Source organism: Pinus tabuliformis, chromosome 5_2, assembly GCF_031772625.1.
Source record: "Pinus tabuliformis cultivar Carrire ecotype Pingquan chromosome 5_2, CPIR1, whole genome shotgun sequence".
NCBI lineage: Eukaryota > Viridiplantae > Streptophyta > Pinopsida > Pinales > Pinaceae > Pinus > Pinus tabuliformis.
The window spans coordinates 828,441,739-828,465,097 of record NC_142306.1 but is presented as its reverse complement, the minus strand read 5'-3'; the positions used below and the strand labels follow the sequence as shown (position 1 = coordinate 828,465,097).

Sequence of the window (23,359 nt, the reverse complement as noted above, 5' to 3'; positions counted from 1 at the left end):
TTATTCATAGTCAAGCGAGACACCAAATTGGTGTATGAGACCCCCTTTTTTGTGGGACAAGGGACCCACCATCGTGCAATGATTTAACTGCTAAGTCTACGAAGGCATACATACTCTAACCCCTTTGGTTTTGAAGCTGTGATCTCTTAGGAGGAAACATATGCTCTTGACCATTAGGCCCACTCAAGCTATATATATATATATATATATATATATATATATATATATAGTTAACTTATAGACAAAAAAACCTTTTTTACCGGAATACACCAAAATTCAACATACAATTTCAAGAATTTATGTTGTTTAAAATGCATTTTTGAATGCATAAATAGATTTAACACCATGAAATACCCTTGGGGCACTAGAATTACTCTGATTAAACAATTTAAACTCAAGTTTTAAAAAATCTTTCTCAAATTTTGATTAAAATTAACCAGGAAAAATGTAGTGAATATATATTTTAAATAAAAATTAATTATTATAAAGTAATAAATTTATAATGTTAATAATTAGATAATAACTGGATCTGGGCAGCTGGCAAATAGAAGAAGACGAACAAGGCCAAATCAGAAGATCAGATCAGCCCCCATACATTAATCCGTCCTGATATATCTGGCAGGGACTTTTTGTTTGTTTTCTCGGATTATCAAAATATTGTGTATATAAAATCTCAAAACAAACAGAAACGACAATGCGGTTTTTCTAAAACTTTTCAGCTATGGGTTGTTTTCCTCAATCATGAGGAGACCCGGTTTTGACAGTTTTCTTAAAAGCAGGTTAGATTCATAGTCTTTCTGTGCACAAAAGAAACACAGGACAGCTCAATCAGGGATAGCTACAGCTCCCAAAGGGAACTCTTTCAGGCTTAAGGCAAAATATTTTTGTAAACCATACTTGACAGAACTCAGAATGAACAGTGATGCTCAGCATATGCAATGTAAACTTTTTATATCCTTAATAAAAAGTTTGGTTTTTTTCCTTTGGAAAAAAAATAATTAGATAATAACTACTACACAACTCAAAATATTAAATAACATATGGAGTCGTGCTAAATAAGTTTGAATATTGAATATAAATGTATGCTAACTTTGACATAGAGTAATAACAAATGTGTTATGAAAACTAAAATGACAATTTACCTATCTTAAAATATAAGATGATGCAGGAAGAAAATAGTGATGAAATAATTTCAAATAATCTCAATTTCTAAATCTAATTAAATCTCCCGTTATAATCATATAGTTCCAAAGTAAAGAGATTTTAATGCCATTTCATTAAAAAAGAGGTTCCAACTAATGTTTTTTTTACAAATTTTAATGGGATTTCATTAAAAAATAGTAATGAATTAATTCATAGTCTAACTAATAGATGTGCTGCTTTTTATTGAGGCATTTTTTTTAAGTGAATTTTCCCTGAAATCTCATAGAAATCTTTAAGATTCACAAGTTTAAGTTGTTTAATTTGTCAGGTTGCTCAATCCAGTTATGCATTCAAAAGTGCATTTTAAACGACAAGAAATCACAATCTTACTAAAAAATGTATTGCCTCGTCAAAAAAACCATTTCGTCTATTAATTAGACTATTCTATTAACTAATAACAACTATTAACAAACAATACAATCATAATAATTATCATAAATAATAATATTAATTGTTAATTAACAACCAAAAATATCTAATAACAACTATTCAATGACCATAAAATTATAATAATTATCACAAATAATAATATTAATTATTAATTAACAACAAAAAAATTTATCTAGAAATCACAAGAGGAATATTGAAATGATATTTAGAAATCACAAATGGATATTGAAATGAAAAAGTTCTTCAGTACTTTTAATACACATGGCATGATATTTTGAGAACATTACAATAAGACTCATAATTTATTCAAATCAAATTTTAAAGATACAAATTGTTTAATATATTAAAAAATCTAAATATACTTAAACATTAAATATAATAATAATAGTAATAATAATTTAATTTTACAAATGACAGTGAGAGAGACACCAAATTGGTATATAAGACATCATTGTTTGTAGAACAAATACCTATGTCCATGAAAGTATATATACTCTATCCGACACCTTTGACCTAGAAAAACAAATTGATTGTTGTAGTCATGCTTTGACAAAGGATTAAGACATTGTAATTTAATGAGACCATTATTTTTGTTGCCTTCAACACAATTTAAATTCAATAATTAAAAATACATTTTCCCAATTTTTATCAAATTTTAATAAAATATATTCTTAAACTAATGGAGGCAGGACGACCAAAAATGGCCGGAATCTAACATTTTTTTTTTTGTTTCAAAAAATCTTTTAGCAAGAGTGTTTGAATCGTGTTTTTGATGGTGGAAATGGTTTCAACACCATCAAAAACCCTTTGGGCACCCAAAATCTTGAAGTTTGACAACCATATCTTGATTCACAAAAATTACTACCAAATTTGATCAAAATCTTACGGGAATTCCATGATTTTTCTAGCAAATTTGAAAACTAGTTAGACTACCACTTCTTAGACTCAAGAAAAATAACATTCATTTAAAATAATAGATGTAATTTCTTTCTCAAAGAAAATTAGCACGTTCGCTTACCCCTAGTTGTTGCCCTCTAATGGAGTAGTCTACGCAGGTGGAGGAATTGCCAGAGGGTAAAAAGTGGTTGGAATCCGGGCAAAAAAATTTCAATTTTTTTTATAGAGGCAGTGTTTTAATCATGTTTTTTATGGTGGAAATGGATTCAACACCGTCAAAAACTTTTAGTGGTGGAAATGGATTCAACACCGTCAAAAACTTTTAGTGGTGGAAATAGATTCAGCGACATCAAAAACCTCTAAAACACCTAAAATTTTGAAATTTAACAATTATAACTTGTATTTACAAAAATTCTGACCAGATTTTTTTCAAGATAGAGGGGGAATTTCCATAGGCAAAAAAAACAATCACTTTAAACTACGACTCTACTTAGTACTATGCCTTCTAGGGGCTTGCTGTCCCAATCTCTCTGCTGAAAAGTATGAGAATCTTACATCAAATGCAGAGTTATGTGGCATTCAGTGCACTCAATTCTTCGTCTCTGAGCCCACACCACATCGTGGCTATTGAGAAAATACAGAGTGACACATCTCATCCATACAAATTTGGGTCTGAAATAATGAGAATATTGAAACTTGAATTTGGGAAATTGCAATTTGCACAAGAGAAGACTTCCACAGGATGCGGTATGGCCAGCAGAAAACCTAGTACAACTGGGTAGTACAAGTCTTCTCTGGACAACAGTGTGTACTGCATTCATTCTTAAATCTTTTGGTGTACTGCATTCAATTCCTCTTCTTAAATTTGTACTGCCTTTCAGCATCACAGAACAAGATCGCCTTCACCAAATCCTATTTCTATGTTTAATAATTCAACAGCAACTCTCACAATTCAACCATGAAAAAGGGACCAGCCTAAATTTAGGAGGACACATTCAAATTAAATATGATGATTTATACCAACGAGGACTGCACGACATAAATTCCTGGTAAATGATTCGTTCAAGTTTCAACGCACTTTTTCTGGCTGCCTGATATCTTGTTAGGTGTGCTAACCTGACCATTGGCAATGATTACACCTGTAAATTGACAGGTCTCCATGTGGTGCAGCTCCCCCCAAATGACGCTGGGGTTTGTCGGGCCCTTTTATTTTTATTCTCAGGCTGCTTTTTTTGGTTGGGGCTGACTAATTAATTTTTGTTTTAAGTGGCCTTAAATTTGACAGTGATATAGAAATTTCAAATAAAATCAGAATCGGTCAGGTTTTATGCTGTGTGAATAGTGAAACAGTGACCCAAAATTTTTACTCCACCGAATTTGCCTGTGGAATTATCATTTAAGAAATCACTAACGATTTTATTCAACTTTAAATAATAAAAAAATGGATTACAATTTCAGAGCTACCAAAACTTTGATTTCTGTTAACCAAATTCCGACAACTGGAAGCAGAATTTGCAATGGACCCGACGATTCTCAGGTACAGCCCCTAAGCTTACAATCGAATTTGGACGAACTGTGCTAAATTTCCACTTGTCTGCAGAACAACCAACAAAGGGGTTGGCAAAGAAATACTCGAGCATCTCAGGTACATAAGACAATCTTCTTACAAAATTGTCCCAATTTTTTATTATTTCCAATAGTCATTGGAGTGCAGTTGTCGAATTTCAGAAAGGTATTTTCATACCAAGATTATAATATGTGCTTTCAGAAAGTTTTGGATACGATTGAGAGATGTTTGGTGGGCTTCTGTTCAGGAACCCCAGTGGGCCGGAGGCCTAAGGTACACAAGTTTGACTCAATAACAGGTTTGGGTAGAGACAAATCACACTTCCTCAAATGGGATATTTACACACCACCACACATCAGGAATCTAATCGTTCGGCGGAAGTCAGATCAATTCGACAGTCGCAAGGAGTCTCTGAACATGGAGATTTTGCTTGTTCAATGAGTGATTTGATCCAGGCTTTTGTGTGTATTCAGAGCATATAGAGATGGATTCTGATCATCGTGAGATAGATGAGGAGAGGGGGCTTCTCAAGCGGTATTTACACGGTGATAATAATAAATTTTCTTTGGGAAGCAGGAATCTGAAAACTGACGGGGATGCAGAAGTGGGGGAGATTAATGGGGAGAAAGATCGAACTGCGGAGGCTTTGAGGAAAGATGGGGAAGTTGGGTTAAGTATAGAAGAATTATTTGACAGCAAGAAGGTGCCTCCATGGTGGGAGCAGATTACCGTCCGAGGGATCTTCGTGAGCTTCCTGGTGGGAACCATGTTCAGTATCATAATGATGAAGCTCACTCTCACCACTGGACTGGCTACTACCATGAATATCTCTGCTGGACTGTTGGGTTTTGTTTTCATGAGAAGTTGGAGCAAAGTATTGGACAAGGCTGGGTTATTGAATGCTCCATTCACAAGGCAGGAGAACACTGTTATACAGACCTGCGTTGTGGCCTGTTATAGCACTGCCTATGGAGGTATGCCATTGGGCTCACCACACTTAAGACTATATTTTTGTTGAGTACATGTAGTTTTAAGTAATTTGAGATACTAGGGAAAGCATTTTTGAGGTTCATGATAATCTCTGTTGATTGATGCTCTCAGGTGGTTTTGGATCCTATTTGCTGGGAATGAATAAGAAGACATATGAACAAGCAGGAATTGATGTTGAAGGGAATACTCCAAATACAATAAAGCAGCCCAGCATTGGCTGGATGATTGGGTTCCTTTTCCTTGTCACTTTCGGTGGCCTTTTAGTTTTGGTACCTCTCAGAAAGGTGATTAATACTAGCCATGGACTTAGTTTTCATAACATATTAATGTTGGTTATGATAGCCATTGCCAGATTGCTTGAATTTAGCGGATTGTAAAGGTTTCAGGTACTGATTATTAACAAAAAGCTAACTTATCCAAGCGGTACTGCAACGGCTGTGCTCATCAACGGTTTCCACACACCTCAGGGAGACAAATTAGCGAAGTAAGGTTTATATAAGTTTTATCATTGCTTCTCTAAAGGTTTATATAAGTTTTATCATTGCTTCTCTAAAGGTAGTAGTAGTTTCACTCATACACCCACTCATGAAGCTTAGATAAGAAGGCTAGGGAAGGAGAAGTCGAGTGTGCTAACGCACCCTATCAGTGGTGATAAATTCTATGAAGCGAGGTTACGAGCTTGCTCTATTTTACTACTATTTCTCTTGGGTTTCACTTATTGTCGTTTTATTATATGATATTACGCTTTATAGCTTCACTTACCCTGTTAAGCTATAGTTCAAATACTTCAATAAGCACGACAAAATGGCCATATTTAGGACTTGTGAGGCCCCATGAAGTTTCAGTCTTGAAAAGCAAGTCCTATTACCAATTTTGGCTTTTGGAGTTTTGGTGTTTGAAATGGATTGGCAAGTAGTCTCACTCATGTTTAAATCTCTGGAGGCATCACATGCCTCCATGTTGCCTAGTATAGGAGGATACCAGCAATATGAAAGCAAGTCCCATCACCAACTTCCGTCTCTGGAGTTTTGGTGTAGTCCCACCTGTGTTGCGAGTTGTTTTGGTGTTTGTAATCGATTTGCAAATAGTCTCACCTGTGTTGTGAGTTTTGGTGTTTATAATCGATTTGATTTTGGAATCTATTTACAAGTAGTCCAACCCATTTTGCTTAATAGATTTAGAGTTAAGATGTTGTTCACAGTGATTAATAAATTCAAGTTAAGAAGTAGCATGTGTTTATGAGATTGAAATCTAGTTCAATTCCTTTGTCTGATGCAAGTCTTTCACTCACGGGATTAAGCATGTGATAAAATTTATGCCACTGTTGATCTATATGCAGGAAACAAATCAGATGCTTTGCCAAATTCTTCACATTCAGTTTCTTCTGGGGATTTTTCCAGTGGTTCTTCACTGGTGGTGATGATTGCGGCTTCGTAAATTTCCCTACCTTTGGTCTGAAAGCTTGGAAACAGAGGTGAATTTTCTGATTACAAAGCTGATAAAAATGTTTTTCGAATTGGGCTTTATGCAATATCTGATATATGTTACCCATCGCAGTTTTTACTTCGATTTTAGCACGACATACGTGGGAGCAGGGATGATCTGCCCACATATTGTCAATATATCACTGCTTATTGGAGCGGTGGCTTCGTGGGGTCTCATGTGGCCTTTGATTAACAATAAAAAAGGCAAATGGTTCCCAGAAGACCTTCCAGAAAGCAACATGAAGAGCCTAAATGGCTACAAGGTATTACGTATGATACTGGCATTGAAGTGTATATTTCTCCAGTGATTAATTCCTCATTCGTTTTGGTTACTCAGGGAAGGCTCTGTGACAGGTTTTTGTGTGCATAGCCCTCATTCTAGGAGATGGTCTGTATAACTTTGTGAAAATTATATACGTCACTCTCAAGACCATGTATGTACAGCGGAGGCAGAGGATGCAGGAAATCCCAATCACTGAAATTAATGGTGAGTTTTTAGGATTTATCGAGTATGGAGAGAGATTTTAAAAATCCCGAGTGCAAATTTCTTGTTATTTAAATGATCTGGGTTAAGATAAATGGTTTAAAAGATTTGAACTAAAGCCAATTGTTTAAAATTTACAATGAAGATGAATTTATGTTAAAAAGTTTACAATGAAGATGATGAATTTATATTAGGGTATTTTTTGTTTTTTTTTCATTTATGCATCCACTATCGCCTATGACATACCAGACCGTAAAAGACAACTCATTCATCTGGCTGTAACAAATTGTTACCATTCTTTCAAAATGTTTTTTTTTTTTTTTTTACAGAAACGGTTATGGGACTTTCATTAATTGTCTGGCAAAATACCATGAGTTTGGTTACAAAAGCTGAAACTGGTTTCTTGGAGTCTCTCCAACCAGCTGAGCATGTCACAAATACTTTTGAATCGCCTTTTTTTACAATTTTTGACATGGTCTTTTCCTGCTATCTTTCCTAGCTTATGGATACAAACAAACTGTTTTAGCAAAAGATGGAAGAACATAGAAATTGTTAGGGGATTGGGTCCCAGGAGAGTTCATTATCTCTAAGGATAGATCCAGCATCTAGCTGGGCTGCTCTATTTGCTTCTACATCTGCTTCCTTGTTATTTGTTCTCAAAATATGGAAAAATGTCAGATTCATGTGATTTGTCATGCTTTTGATTCTTGAAATTGTCCTTGCCAATCGTAGATCTGCTAGGTTTGCATTGTTCACCATTACATTTATAATGATTTGGGAATCTCCCAGCACAGTTGCTTCTGCAAGTCCCATATCCCTTAGTGTTTTGATACCTTGGAACAGCGCCATGACTTCTGCCTGAATGCTTGTGGCGAGGCCTAGACCCCAAGCAAATCTGTGAGTGAAAGACTCTTTTGGATTTATGATTATGCCTTCTGCTCCAGCCCTTCCTGGATTTCCTTTGGCTGCTCCATCAAAGAACAAGTAGGGAAGAGTTTGATTATTCAACCAAGCTTGGAATTCTTCTCCGTTTTTCCTTATTTGCCAGTCTTTAAGGCATAGAGGGGATATTGTAGCCTTTTGAAATTTTAGATTGAGAGCTGCTCCGAATTCCATGTCATGCTGGTTTAAGTTTGAGTCGTCCTCTTTATCACTCAGCCACTCATTTAGCTGTCCTTTAACTGTGTGTGCAACTACTTAATAGTTCTGTTCCTTGTCCCTGAAAATCCTCCTATTCCTCTCCAACCAGGTTTCCCAGCTAATAAATTTGGGCAGGGCAGTCCAAGCAAATTTGATAATCTTGTTTTTTGGGCTTGGTCCTGGATATCTAGCCAACCACCCAGCAAACAACTCCGGAACTGCGTGGGGGAGGTTGGGCATCAGATTCTGCGTTCCAAGGAGTTCCTGCCAGATCTGAACTGTAAATTTGCAATCCAGAGAAATATGGACAACAGATTCAGAATTTTCTTTACATAGAACGCATCTTGAAGGGCCAAGAAATCCCCTTTTCAGCAGTCTATCCTCTGTTAGGATTTTTTGATGGCATAACAGCCAGCAGAAAAAATCAATCTTTGGGATAGTAGGAAAATTCCAGATACCTTTCCAAGGCGCCGGATTGGGGGGGACGTGGGGTCTCTCCGAGATTTTGGCATAGCCCTGAGACACTGAATAACCTGTCTGATGCGTTCCCCAACCCCTCGAATCTTACCTTCTCGCGTGGATAGGGGCAGCTCCATGAACCATCTGAAGAAGCGTTGCATAATCTGGTAACCACGCAGCTGGAACGTTGGGCGTTTTCCAGCCTGCCCAACAGTCTCCATGCCAGGCAGATATATCCCATAGCGTATTTAGATTCGCTTCTTCCATCCACGCCTTCAGTTCTTTCTTTAGACTCGAGTTTGCAATCGGAGGTCTATTCATAATGCTATCCTCCCAGATTATGATCTGCTTACCATTTCCGGGAATCCAATAATCTTTATCTCTGATAAGAGGCCCAACTTTGAATACTAGCTTGCTGAGGGGGGATCTGATTTGTTCTTTCGGTTGCTCCAGATAGCGTAGTCGCTGCCCTCTGAAATATTTTCGCGACAACACCAATTGGACCCATCCAGGCTTTGGTGCTATGATCTTCCAGATCAATTTAGCACCCAATGCTAGGTTCTGAATGTTTAAATTTTTAAAATTTAATCCTCCTTGTAGCGGCCTGGCAACTATATCCCAGTTTACTAATGAGAGTTTCTTTTCATTGTTCTTGCCTCCCTTCCAAAGGAATTTTCTGATTTAATTCCTCCATGTTTTTTATGACTCCCATTGGTGCCAACAGCACATAAAATTTAAACAGAGGTAAGCTGCTTATTACTGATTTTATTAACACTGATTTCCCTGCCAAATTGAGCCAATGTGACCCCCAGGCCTGCATCTTGTTTTTGAATTTTTCTATCTGTGGAGACCAGTCCTTACTTGTAGTTCTCTTGTGGAAGATTGGCAGCCCGAGGTACTTGAAGGAGGTCCAAGAAGCTGATGCTGCAAAACCCAGGCATCTGGAAATGGTGCTTGCAGCAGCCACTGATACATTCCAGCAATATACGTGACACTTACCCTTGTTTAGTTCGCTGCCCGATGCTTGGCAGTATTCTTCCAGCACCTCTTTGAATTTCCTTGCCGATAAATGAGAAGCAGCCCCAAGAAGCAACGTGTCATCTGCGAAGAGTGCATGATTGATGCATTTGATCCCTCTTGCTATGCTCAATCCAACTATTTCTTGTTCTTGTTGTTTCTTATTTAAGTGGAAATTGAGGACAGAGGCCTGCAAAACAAAAAGGAGAGGCGACAGGGGGCACCCCTGCCTCAGCCCTCTAGTTGCTTTAAAGAAATCGGCAGCCCTGCCATTCACTAGAGGAGCGATCCATGGCTCGGAGATACAAGCTCTGATCCATTTTATGAAATTTTGTCCAAAACCTAGCTTGTGCATTACATCAAACAGAAATTTATGCCTTACGCGATCAAAAGCATTTGCTAGGTCGAGTTTAATAACCATACCTTTTTCTTTCCGTCGGAGGCTTGAGTGGATCGCCTCTTGGACCAAGATGAAATTGTCTACCAACTGTCTGCCTTGAATGAATCCACCTTGATTCTCCGGGATGACTTTAGGGAGGATTTTCTTCAATCTGTTTGCTATGACTTTGGTGATCACTTTGTATCCGATGTTGCATAGGGATATTGGGCGGAATCTATTGAAGGAGTTTGCACCTTTTTCTTTAGGAATGAGAGCCAGGAACGCTGAGTTTGTGCTGCCCCCAATTTTTTGACACTCTTGGGATTTTTGTATCATTTTCATAAGATCCTTCTCGACTATTTGCCAGTAAGTTTGGAGAAACCTGGGCGTGAAGCCATCCGGACCCGGGGCTTTGTCGGGTTCCATTTCAAACAGAGCATCTTTAACTTCGTTGGCTGAGATCTTACTTTCCAGAATCTGGTTCATTTTTGCAGTTATGAGTTTGGGGACATCGTCTATCAGTTTGGCGGTCTGGCTGATCCCCATATCTTCAGAGTACATTTTTCCAAAATGATTTGATGCTGCCTTCTTGATGCTGTCAAAATCTTTGATGATGTTGTTCTCATTTTTTATTTCTGATATATTATTTCGGCATTTTCTAGCTTGGGCCTGTTTGTGGAAGAAGGAGGAATTGCGGTCTCCAGCTTTTAGCCATAGACTTCTTGACTTGAGTCTCCAAAACTCTTCTTCTGCCAGGCACGCTCTATGGAATTTGTATTGCAGCTGGTTTTCCTTATCTAATTCCTCTTTGGTGATTTCAGCAGCTTCCAGGTGTAGGTGATGGAGTTCCAATTCGTTTTGATTTTTTTTTTTTTTTTGCTGTTCTGTCCTCTGCAGGATTTGGCAATGTCTTTGCCCAACCTTTCAGCGTTTTTTTGATCCTACGAAGTTTTTCCTCCCATACAAAGAAGGGGGACCCCTTGACCGGCTCTTTCCAGCTCTCTCTAATCTTATGCAGGAAGTCAGGCTCTTTGATCCATAAGGAGCTAAACCTGAAGGGTATCGGTCCTAAATCCTTTGAGGGGGTCAGCTCAAGACTGATAGGCTTGTGATCAGAGGCACTGGTTTGAAGAATGCGCATTCTAGCCTCCAACCCCAGGAGAAGGAAGGAGCTTTGAACAAGAAAGCGGTCAAGTCTTGCTGCTATGTGTCCCGGCCCCACTCTCTTGTTTGACCAAGTGAAAGTGCCTGAGACTGGTTTTATATCTAGCAGATCCCAGTCTTGCATGAGATCTTCTGCCCATTCTCTTGCCGGATCCCTGACTATGCTACCTCCTCTTTTTTCTGATGTTTGGAGTGTGAGGTTTAAATCTCCAGCTATAATGATATTTTCCAAGTTTTCTATATCTGCTAGGCCTTTGATGGAGTCCCAACAATCTTTTTTCTCACCTGCATTACTAGGAACATACACATTGAATAGACATATAATCTCTTTTGAATCTAAGTGTTGCATTTTTAAAAAGATCCAATGAGTATTGAGGGACTCAGAAATTAGAGAAAGCTTATTTGAGTTCCAGAGCACCCCTAGCCCTCCCGATGCTCCACGGGCGGATACTGCATGCGCTCCATTTTTTTTCCAAAACTTTTTGCTTGCTTAGAGGAAACTGGTGGGCTCCAGTATTGTAGCAATAATGCTACAACTCCTGGAGCTTCATTCTCTAATTTTATCAACCCGGTAGTTCGTAACAAACTTGGAAGCGACGGTGCTGTATGCACAAGTACTAGCTCTTGTCGCAGCTGGCACAAGTCCGCTAGGGCTCAAGCCAACTTCTATGAGCTCTCAGAAGAAGCTTTTTAACCGATGCACGAAAGCTATCTCAAAGGAAATTAACCTACTGTAGGAAGGAACTGAAAGCCAACAAGAATCACAAACCCTAGCAAACCCTAATTCTACCAACTAGTCCTACTGATGCAAAGGTGGGAATGCAAACTACTGAAAGAGATGCCATTACTTCTAGGAAGGTGAGATGCATGTGTCTAGACTACTTTGATCTAAAGAAAACATATTTTTGTATTTTTGTTCAAGTTTTTGGAATTATTATGCGTGTGCTTCTAACTGGGTCTTGACTGTGCAGGGATAGATCAAGGGGAGGAATGCTTGGAAGAGGTCAGGAAAGCTCAGAGAGGGTTTAAGGAGTCCCTGACATCCTTTCAGAGAAGTTCACAAAGTTTAGATGCCTAGCAACCGTGTTCATGAGCTTCTACAGGAAGTCTGCAGGGGTTCTACAGGATGTTCAGGATTTCTACAGGAAGTTCAGTAATTCCTACAGGATGTTCTACAATCAGATTTTTGGGTGATGGATGAGTGGAAGAGGCTGCATGGATGGATAGGGAGGTAGGAGAGGGGTTTGTAGTGACTTAGGGACAGAGAGATGAGATGAAGAGGGGGTGTGCAAAGCTGGTTGGTCTAAAGGAGGGTAGAGGGAATGGAAGGCCGAAAAGGTAGAATAACGTGGGTAATAGAAGAGTTGGGAGGCAAGTGGTCTAACTGGGAGATGAGTAGATGGCCTAGGCACGACTTAGAAGGATAAGGGAGTGAGGGAGTAGTACTGCATAGTGTAAACGAAACAAATCATCCACGTCCTGCACATAACCGAAATTTCGTCAACCTATTCTAACTGTTTTAATAAAACCAAAGAATAACAACGTTATTTCTAAGGAAAATCATGCATGGTACTGAAGCAAAGAATCATTCCACAAGATCTGAGCGCATGGACACCTCTACAAACGAAAATACTGCATCAAAGATTGCATGAACATGTAAAACAATGTTTTTGGTGGGTGGCACTGTCTGCAATTCCAGTCCCTAAACAGAGGTGAAAGTGAGTGTGTAGTCAACCCTTTTTGGAACTCTTATTAACTCCAATCTCCTTACTCTATTCTAAACTACTGAAGCAACTCTGTTCATAAAACTAACCTACTTAACCACACCAAGAATTTCAACTCAGCAAACTGCGTTTCCAAATGCATGTAAAGGAAAAGAAATACAATGCTGAAAGAAAGATAACAATACAAAGGAAGGAGGCCTTAGGCTCTCAGGTTGGACCCAACCCCGAGAGCTATGGCTCCTTTAAGAACTCAGAACTGAACTCAAATCTGCCTGCTTTTCATTAAAAGATAACAATCATAAGTCAAATAACATGCCACTAATGGCTTACAAAAGAGCAAAACAGAGCTATCATCTCGTAGTTCAGAATATGCAACAAGGTTCCAAAAGTCCTCTTCGAAGGCTACAGCCCTATCATTTATACATCTTGAGGCCCCAAGCTGGCCTCCTAAATCAGTGGGGCTTGGCTGACCAAACTAAGAGTGATCTGCTGCTTCCTCAAAATCCGTTTGGCTGCCTTCTAACTCGATGGTGGTGACTGTTGGAGCTCGGAGTTGGGGGTGAAGATCACGAGGAAGGCCATTCAATGCTGTGGACAACCTTCTTACAAAATCTCAATCCCATCTTGGCTGTCTCCTAGCCCTCATCTGCGTGGTTTTGCTCCATTAAATGTCAAAAAATCTGAAATAAGCACGTGTTAGCCACCTAGGAATAGTGACTGCCCTCATTCGTACAAATGACATAAATATACTAAAAAATGATGCATAAGTTATGAAAAATGAAGGGTTGAGCAAGGGTAGTTAGGCCAAATGAGCCCAAAATGTTACCAAATTTGGGGCTCATCATCACCCCCAGCTAAAATGATTGCTCATCCTTGAGCAACTAATCCAGCTCCTCGTCCTTCATTGCCTTCACTGCCACCCTCACATCCCATGCTTCTGCAGTAGTGTCCTCCTTACTGACATGGAACCCAGCTTTTCTTTCCACCTCTTCCCACTGTTCATGCTCATCTTTCTCTGTGCTGCCTTCCATCAGTCCTAACAGTAGAGGTGGGCTTAGCTTGAGGCCAATCCAGCTGGCCTGGAGGTTCTGCACGGATTTCTTATAGAGGGGCACCCGTACTAGAGCTTCCCTCATTCGAGTTGGAGTGTGATATTCCCTGATTTTTAGACTGTGGGCCAATGTGTTCCATTGGCGGGTGCAAGCTTGAGTACAGTTGTCCCCTAACAGTCTCTCCATATCCTCGAAATGCGCTATGGCCTGGGCCTGCTGATCCATATATTTCAATAAAGCTTGAGGGTCGATGGATAAGTGTTGGTGTGCCGATATTAATGCAGTTGGATCCCCCGGTTCTGCTCTAATTAGTAGTGGCTCATGCAGCTCTCGGTTCATGACCTCCTTGACTTCTGCTGCTCTCTTGTCTTCATGGTTCAACCATGAGGCAAATGCCATCAACTGCATATCCCCTAAGACTGTGTTTGGATCCCATGAAGTCACATTAGGAAGGGCCAAATTATAGAGATAGAACTCCGATAGTTTGGCCTTATCCTCTGAAGAACTGGTATTTCATAATTCTATGAATTGTTGCGGGTCTTGGAGTTGGGAGATACCCCTTTGCGCTAATGCATTGATTTGAAATTGCAGCCACTGGTCTCTCAGGTACAGGCCATAGGATTTGGCCGGCTGTCTGCATTGTATAGCATCCATGGCCCAACTGGCCATGCAGGCCAATTGTGCCTCTTTCTGCTGCAACTGCTGTTTGAGAGCTTGTATCTCAATTTGTGCTTGCAGTTCTTTTTCCTGTAGATGCGAGGTTGGCTCCCCAAGACCGACTTGCAGTCCTTCTCTGCCTTGCTGTTCTGCTGTGATGTCCCCTGAGGATGTGCCCGTTCCTCTCCTCAGCTCCTGTAGCTGCAGTCTAAGTTTTTCGTTCTCTTCCTGTAGGAACACCCGCTGACAGTTTGCCACGTGTTTAGCCATAGCTAACTCCTTTCTTGCCTCCTTGATTTGTTCCTCCAAGGGGCCTATGTCTGACACACCTTTTGATTTGGCTATTTTCATCCACGTGTGGGTTCGTACTCTCTCCTCCTCCAATGCAAAGAAAAGTGGCACAGTGAATTTCTGTGTTATAATTTTTCCAGCTTCTAAGAAGTTATAATATGAGCTCAGACTTGGCTGAGGACTAGGCTCCGGAATATGCTCTTTCTCTTCTTCTCTTGGTGGCTCTACTTCATCTTCCCTCGGTGGTGATGAGGGTGCTTCTCCCTCCATCCTCTCTGTCTCCTTGAGCTGCACTAAGGTTTCTTGTAGAGCGGCCTCAGCATCCTGTAGCCGGGCTTCTGAAGCCAACCTGTCCATTCTTTCTTTCCACGTGGTTGTCTTCGGGCTCCCCCTCTCATAGGTGACTGATATCTTTGAGGGGGACCTCTCCCTGGGCGAAGTAGGGGCATCCTCTATAGTAATTGGGCTGCTGGATGGAGGCTGTGGCTTGCCCGTTTTGATTTTCACACTTCTCCTGGCTTTAAAATATAGAGCGGCCTCCCTCTTTCTCTTTTCCTTTGGCTTAGGAGGTGTACTGAGGGCGGCCAGCACGGCTGCTGCCTCCCTTGCAAGAATGTCGACTCTCTTTTCCTTGGGTTTCCCTTTCTCAGGGCTTCCTGTAGAAGGCCCTTTATCAGCTGATTTCTGGCTTCCTGTAGAAGCCGGTTTTGGTTTTCCTGTAGAAACAGGTGGCACCGTTTTAGTTTGTTTTGCTGAGTGTGTTTTGCTTTTTGACTTGGTCGAGGCTGCTGTCGAGGTGCCTTTACTGACGTGAACCTGCTCAGTCTTGTCCACCCTACTTTGTAACCTTTTCTCTCTAGGCGTCAACATGGGTGTGTCATCCTTCTCTTTGGCAACCTTTTTCTCTTGTTTCTCCTTTTGCTCTTTCTTCGGTGCTTTGGCCGTGGGTCTTTGGTCTTTTTCTTTCTTCTCTGTGGGTACTGACTCCTCCTCCTCGCTGTTGGAGGAACCAAGCTCTTCGGTCAACATTTTTATATCGCCATCCTTAGTCAGATTTCGGAAGGCTTCCCACGAGAGAGGGACTTTGTATGTGTGAAGTGCATCCTCCACGAGGAGCTTAATGAGCCCATGGTGGGCTACCTGGTCTAGCGTGCCTTCTTTTAACTTGGTGGCACATTCTGTCATAGACTGCAGTAGAAAGCAGGGAATACTTAGTTTGTTTTCTGCAGGTAGGTCCATCTGATGCCTTAATTCTGTGAGTAGCCGGAAATGGTACCCATACACAATGCTGAACCGTCCTTCGCATGTGATGTATTTCATAATTTGGAGGCTGACTTCGCTCCAAAGTGGCAGTAAGCTAGTGCTGCGAACCCCGTTCTTATCCTCTGAGAATTGCTCCTCGGGTGGGAAGAACTCCTTTTTAGCCTTGTGGCCTAATTTCCTCTCCTCCTTGTCCCACGGTACCCCCATTGGGAGCTCAGTGACTCGGCTGATGAACTGTGGGGTGAGTCTAAGACTCAAACCCCTGAAATTGACGGTGGCCAGCATTTTTGATTTTGGCTTCGGAGCTCGCAAGAACTCCTCTGCCACCTTATCATCATATCCTTGCAATTTGTCGCAGAACGAAATCCATTGCGCACGAGTGAACAACTCTACCACCTCAGGGTTCTCCCTTAGTTTCTTTGAGTCGGTCGGTTCCTTTCTGATGAATCCACCCGGCATGGTGAAAACCCGCTACGTTAGCTGGAGGTGGCGGGTGCGTATTCAAAAACTAGCCTTTTGGGACAGAGCGTAGAATTACGCCTCTGCCACGCACACAATTCGCGAAGACTATCTACAGATGAGCCTTAAAAACCACCTTCTGTAGAAAACCTTACATACACTTCGACGACAATTCATGCAAACGGAAGACAATACTTGCAATTTTTATGATCAGACTGTAGAACGTAGACTCCGCCACCCTCGAAACCAATTGCATGGGAGGCACAAGTCAGGCTTACCTTCTCAAATTCGCCACCTTTGACGTGAAGAGCCCAATTTTCCTCGTGGCAGTGAGCTTCCTGTAGCGTAGCTTTCCTGTAGAAGCAACGCACGGGTTCTGGAGAGCACTGCAGTGGTTCTGCGCCTTCTGTGCCGCTACCAGACGTTCGAACAGGCCGAAGACTTGGAGTAACGAGCTTCAGAGGAATTCGGACGCTCACTCGACTTCTAAACGGCTGATGATAAATGCGTGGGGTGGCGATCTAGCCGATAGATTTGAATCCGGCGGAATTCATGGCGCGGGGGTGAGCTGTCCCTGCCGGACCGTTGGACGACGTCATCTACTCATTCCACTGCAAGTTCCCTGACTGTTGCATCATTCTCCGCAGATCCGCCGCCGTCATTTCTGTTAAAACGCGCTTCTCCCCGACTGGACGGTTCTCACGTGTCCACTACCCGTTCTTCTTGCCACGACCACCATTTTACACATCCGACTAGACCATCTGACTGGTCGTCGTGGCCAGTTGAATGGCCATACGACTGCTCAACCCGTTCATTTCATACTTGCAAACATTTCAAAGTATTATTCATGTAATTCGACGAAAGAAAGGGCGAGGCACTTACCTGTGCGGCCGCGACATGATTTTCCAGGTTTCAGGACGATGATGATTAGATTTGCTTGTTGCTGCTATTTGCACAGGCCCGGAGGTCCTTCCTTTTCGCAGGCTGCTGATGGTTACGATGCTTATTACCTGGCTGCGGGTGGTGCATGTGCCTGCTCTATTATTGCATGTTGCAGGCGATTTAATGGTGTACACTCTAGCTGGATGAACTGCTACGGGATTCCTGTAGGATGTCCTGTAGCAGTTTTTCCTCCTCGGGTGCATGCTGAACAGTGGAGACGGTGGCATCTCAGCCATGAACGCAGGGCCCTCGGACGGCTTTGATAAGTATTGCATGGTATCTCTGCATCTTTTTCATTTGAGAAGCGCTTCCTCTGATAATTCAATGATCTGTTTTGATTGTGCAGGTATTTTCATTGCATGGCAACTGGGGTGGTAGAAGGAGGTGACAGCAGTGTGTGATGGAGAAAATAGTAGCTTGCATGCCTCCATGCGGAACCTCGGTCGTTAGATCTCTCCACACAATTAGTTCTGGGCCGTCCAAAACTTCTACAGGAAGTTTCCTGTAGAAATACAGAACTTCATGTAGAAAGTCTGTAGCTTCCTGTAGAAGACTAAACTGTGATCAAATCGTGCCCATACCTTGGAGAAGATGAGTGTTTCTGGAGGGGGTGCTGGTGAGGTCGCCTGGTAGCATAATAAGGACCCTTGTCTTTGAGTTGAGGGACCTCTTTTCCTTCATAGAATACCTGCAACCTGCATGCATTGCCACATTGTGAACTTGCTGTCCCTGTTTTTTGTTTATTGGTTTTTTTTTTTTTGAAAGACAGCAGGGGCGCCTCAATGAGGTTTTCACCCTTGCCATCTGCCTTAAGCGCCTCAGAGAGGTTTTCACTCAAGGGTCTTTTTCAAATCTCTCTCTTTTTTTTTGAAAGACAGCAGGGGCGCCTTAATGAGGTTTTCACCCCTACCATCTGCCTTGGGAGCCTCAGAAAGGTTTTCACCCAAGGATCTTTATTTTTATTTTTAATAAAATCTTCAGGGTGTACCCAAAGCAGAGGCAGAACCCTTCTCTATGACCAACACTGATTTCTCCACAGTTTTGATGAATTCTTGTCTTGAGAGAGGTTTCCTGTAGATCTTCAGTCGATGCCCATTGACAAGCATGGGGATGGCCTCCTCATCAATGGTCCGAATAAGAACAGATCCATTGTCATGACATTTTTCCACTGCATATGGTCCCAGCCATCTGGTTCTCAGCTTCCCCTTGAAATCTTTATGCCTGGAATCATACAACAGCGCCCAATCTCCCGGCTGAAATTGCTTGTCATTGAGGTGTTGGTCATGCCACACCTTCCTCTGAAGTTGAACCACTTCTGAGTGAAGAAGGGCCTGCATTCGGTGCTCGTCCAATCCATTCAGCTGTAATAACCTTTCTTGTTGGGCATGGCTGAGATCTAGGTCCAGCTGAGCTGCCATCCTCAAAGTGTTGTATTCGAATTCAATTGACAGCAAGGCTCTCTTCCCATGGACCAGCTTATAAGGTGTAAGCCGGTTGTGGTCTTCCAAGTGGTGTTGTAAGCCCATGTGGCCTCAACCAGGCGATCTGCCCAATCTTTCCTGCTGCTGCTCACCACCTTAGTCAAGATCCCTTCCAATGCTCTATTGGTGACTTCCACCTGCCCATTTGCTTGAGGATAATAGGGGGTGGAAGTCCTATGTTTGATTTTGTGATGAGCTAATAGGTCTTCAATTAAGTTGGAGGTGAACTGGCTTTCTTGATCAGTGACTAGCTCTCTTGGGTAGCCAAATTTGTAGAAGATGTTTTCTCTTAAGAACTCAGCCACCTTTTCTTCTGTTGCTACTTTGATTGCCTTGGTTTCTGCCCACTTTGTCAGGTAGTCTGTGCACACAATGATGTAAGACCTTTGCCTCGAAGGAGGGTTGATTGGACCCCAAAATCCATACCCCACTTCTCAAATGGCTCCAGAGTCACTTGAGGTTGGAGAGGCATCTCATCTCTTTGAGTCGGTTTCCCCATCCTTTGGCATCAGTCACACTGGCTGATATACCTTCTGACATCTTGATGAAGCGTGGGCCAATAGTAGCCTGCCTGTAGGATTTTGAAGGCAGTCCTCTTTGCTGCAAAATGTCCTCCACAAGGCCCATCATGACAGGTGAGGAGGATATCAAAGACTTCCTCCTCCCTTACACAACGCCTTAAGATCTTATCAGGGCCAAGCTTGAACAGGTTGCCCCCGATCCAAGTGAATGAGGCACTTTTTCTGACGATTCTGCTCTTCTCTCTTGAGGATAGGTGCGGAGGGAACTGTGTTGAAACAAGGTAGTTTGCTATATCAGCAAACCATGGAGAGAGTACTGAAATAGCAAACAGATGTTCATCGGGCATCTGGTCATCCACTGTTCCATCCTCATCTGCAGATAAATCCAATCTAGACAAAATGTCAGCAACAACATTTTCTTTACCTGGTTTGTCAACGATAGTCAAATCAAACTGCTGCAACAAAAGTAACCATCTAATAATACGAGCATTCACATCTGGTTTATTCATTAAATATCTAATTGCAGCATGATCAGTATGTACAAATGTTTGATAGCCAGTGATATAATGTCGGAACTTGTTCAGTGCATGGACCACGGCCAAGAATTCTTTCTCAGTTACAGTGTAGTTCAGTTCTGCCTTGGATAAGTTTTTGCTAACAAAGTAAATGGCATATGGAAGTTTTTGTTCAACTTGTCCTAAGGCTGCCCCTATGGCTTTGTTCGAGGCATCAGTGTGGATGTGGAAAGGTAGGGCCCAGTTTGGACCTCTCAAGATTGGGGCAAACACCAACTTGTCCTTTAATTCATTCAGAGCCCTTTGACAATCGTCAGTCCATTTAAACTCCACATCTTTTGCCAAGAGGCCAAACAATGGCGAGGCTAGCTTGCTGAAGTCTTTAATGAATTTCCTGTAATACCCTGCTAATCCTAAGAAACTCCGAACATCTTTTACCTTTTGAGGAGGTGGAACCTTCTTGATGAGAGCAATTTTGTTGGGATCCACCTGCAACCCTTGGCAAGAAATGGTATGGCCTAGCACGGTCCCTTCAATCATCAAGAATTCACACTTTTCAGGACTAAGGGACAGGTTCATCTCAATGCACTTGGTTAGGACTTTTCCCAGATTGGACAATGCTTCCTGGAAGTTGGACCCATAAGGAGTGAAGTCATCCATATAGATTTCCACCGCATCATGGACCAGCTCAGAAAAGATGCTCAAGACGACTCTCTGGAAGGTGGCAGGAGCATTGCATAGTCCAAAGGGAAGAACTCGGTAGGCAAAGGTACCCCAAGGACAAGTGAAGGTGGTCTTATCTTGGTCTTCCGGGCTGATTTGGATCTGGTTGTACCCGCTAAACCCATCCAGGAAAGAGAAAAACTTCTTTCCTGCCAGCCCATCCAACACTTGATCTATGAAAGGTAGAGGAAAATGGTCTTTCTTGGTAGCTTTGTTCAGTTCTCGGTAGTCCACACAGATTCTCCACTTCCCATTTTTCTTGGGAACCAACACCAGAGGGGACACCCGCTCGCTATCCGAGATGGGGTAAATGAACCCGGCATCCAACAGTTTTTGCAATTCTTCCTTGACGATGTCCTTAAGGGCTGGATTCATTCTCCTCTGGGGTTGCCTAACCAGTTTGCAATCCTCTTTGATGTAGATGTGATGGGTACAGACCGAAGGATGGACTCCTTTCATCTCCTTATAGCTCCAAGCAAAAGCATCTAGATGACTGGCCAACAGACTACACAGCTCCTTTTCCTGGGAAGGAGATAGGGAGGAGCTGATCTTTAACGTTCTCTCAGGGCCGAACTCCACATTTTTTACTCTGGGAGTGACAGGGTTGGTCGCGCACAGGTCCACTAAGGTGCTGGCTTGGGCATCCTCCACCAATTCCTCTAAGGACAGTGCACTGGGAGGTGGATTCTGGATCAAGGTCTCAATCAAATCATCCTCGGTTGGGGGATCTCCCCTAGTGGTGTCTAGGGTGCACAAAGGTGCTGAGTACACCTCATCCTCTTCTCCTTCCTCCAACCAAAGTGGTAAGTCATGCTCTAATGAGGGTTGGGCAGGAGGGTATAGGACTAGCTGCTTGGACATAGGACCATTTTTGATGGTCATGTTTCCTGCACAGCAGCTTATGTAAGCATCTGCAGTGGCTAACCAAGGCCTTCCCAAAATAAGAGGGTATCCAGTAAGCTTTGCCTTTGGCTGCAGAACCAAGAAATCTGCAGGGTATTCCCAAGAGTCAACAGAGACCAAGACATCCTCTACAATCCCGTCGGGAGTCACGGTGGAGCGATCTGCTAGTTGTAGGACCGTCGAGGTCTTTCTCAAGGAACCCTGAAGGTTGAGTTTGAGCATGGTATCTCTGGTCAGCACATTAATCGCAACCCCCGGATCAATCGAGGTGTGAGGTATGACGGTGCCATTGATGTGGACATCTACTACAGGACTCCCAGGATCTAGATACTTTGGGCAGATGACTTGTCCCAACATAAGATCAGACAGTTGTCCTATGACATTGATGGTTGAAGCATCTCTCTTTCGCCTGTCTGGGTGTCTGAAACACTTTTCCTTAACCAGTTTGTTGTATATCGGTACATCTTTGATGGCTTGGAGAAGTGGTATTTTCACACACAACTGTTTGAGCTCTCCCAGAAAATCATCCTCCTCTGGGTTGGGTTGTGTGGTGGCCGTTAGTCTCTCAGGAAAGGGTGGAATGGCCTTTGGTTCACTTTCTTGTTTATCTTCCTCGTCCTCTGGGGAAGGAAATTGGCGATCCGGAAGAGTCTTTCCAGATCGCAGATTGATCTCCTGGATCTCCACAGCATAGGTAGGGCATGATGTTTCCCTAGTATATACCTGCTGGGCCTGTCTGTTGTTGGGGTTCGGGTTCGGCTGAGCAGGCATTTGAGGTTGCCTTGGAGGAGCAGGAGGTAAAGGTTGTGGTTGAGCTGGTGGTGGAGGAAAAATGGCGGGAGGAGTATTGTACTGGGGCCTCCACCCCGATTGAGGTGCATTCCACTGAGGCTGTGGCTAGGCATGTGAGTGATACGAATGAGTAGTGGGTTGAGTATGGTACTGAGGTGGGTAAGACCATGGAGGAGGCATAGACTAGGAAGGATGAGCAGAACGACCCCAGGAAGGCATAGGAGTAGATTGGTTGGGGCTGTAATAAGCTTGGGGTGTCCCTTGCATCCCTTGCTGGTAAGGTCTAGGTCCTTGTGGCCTCCTTTGGTTGAGGAAATAGAGAGGTTTAGTGAGGGCTTCTGTCCCTTGATACATGTCCTTAAGCCCAGGTAAGGTTGGACATTGGTTTGTGGGGTGGTCCTCCTCACAAACAAAACATACTTCAACTGAATGTAATGGGCATTCGTTCTTCGGATGTTTCCTTGTACACCTAGGGCAGAAGATAGCCAAGGCCCTCTCAACTTCTTCTTTCTTCTGCTGGATTCGGAATGTATCAAGTTGCATGGCGATGGTCTGTCTCACCTCACTCTTGAGATCTTCTAATTGATTTGCAAACTCATGTTTGGAGAAAGAAATACCAGCTGAGAGGAGGTTTCCTCTACCTCTTTTCCGGGCAGCCCTAGAGTGGTTTCTAAACAGTCTTTATGTCCTCATAAGACAATTGGTAAATATCTCCTCCAGCTAGCATGTGAAGGGTATCTAAGATGTCTTCAGGGACTCCTCGGAGCAGAACCAACTTGAGGGATTCAGGGTCAAGTGTGCATCTGGCTCGTTTATAGCTAAGTTGGAACCTTTCCTCGTAATCCTCTAAGGACTCATCATT

At 42.4% G+C, this 23,359-nt stretch overlaps 1 protein-coding gene across 1 annotated transcript in view; it reads left to right on the top strand.

Moving 5' to 3' along the window:
• The first annotated feature begins 3,053 nt into the window (after window positions 1-3,053).
• LOC149161874 (metal-nicotianamine transporter YSL2-like) overlaps window positions 3,054-23,359 on the top strand; it is a 31,090-nt gene continuing 10,784 nt past the window's right edge. The window contains exons 1-7 of the mRNA XM_089437070.1: window positions 3,054-4,135; window positions 4,305-5,031; window positions 5,159-5,331; window positions 5,434-5,531; window positions 6,387-6,521; window positions 6,605-6,794; window positions 6,886-7,018. Of these exons, the coding sequence (XP_089293196.1) occupies window positions 4,542-5,031; window positions 5,159-5,331; window positions 5,434-5,531; window positions 6,387-6,521; window positions 6,605-6,794; window positions 6,886-7,018 (1,219 nt within the window). The 5' untranslated portion in view covers window positions 3,054-4,135; window positions 4,305-4,541. The remainder of the gene's footprint in view (window positions 4,136-4,304; window positions 5,032-5,158; window positions 5,332-5,433; window positions 5,532-6,386; window positions 6,522-6,604; window positions 6,795-6,885; window positions 7,019-23,359) is intronic.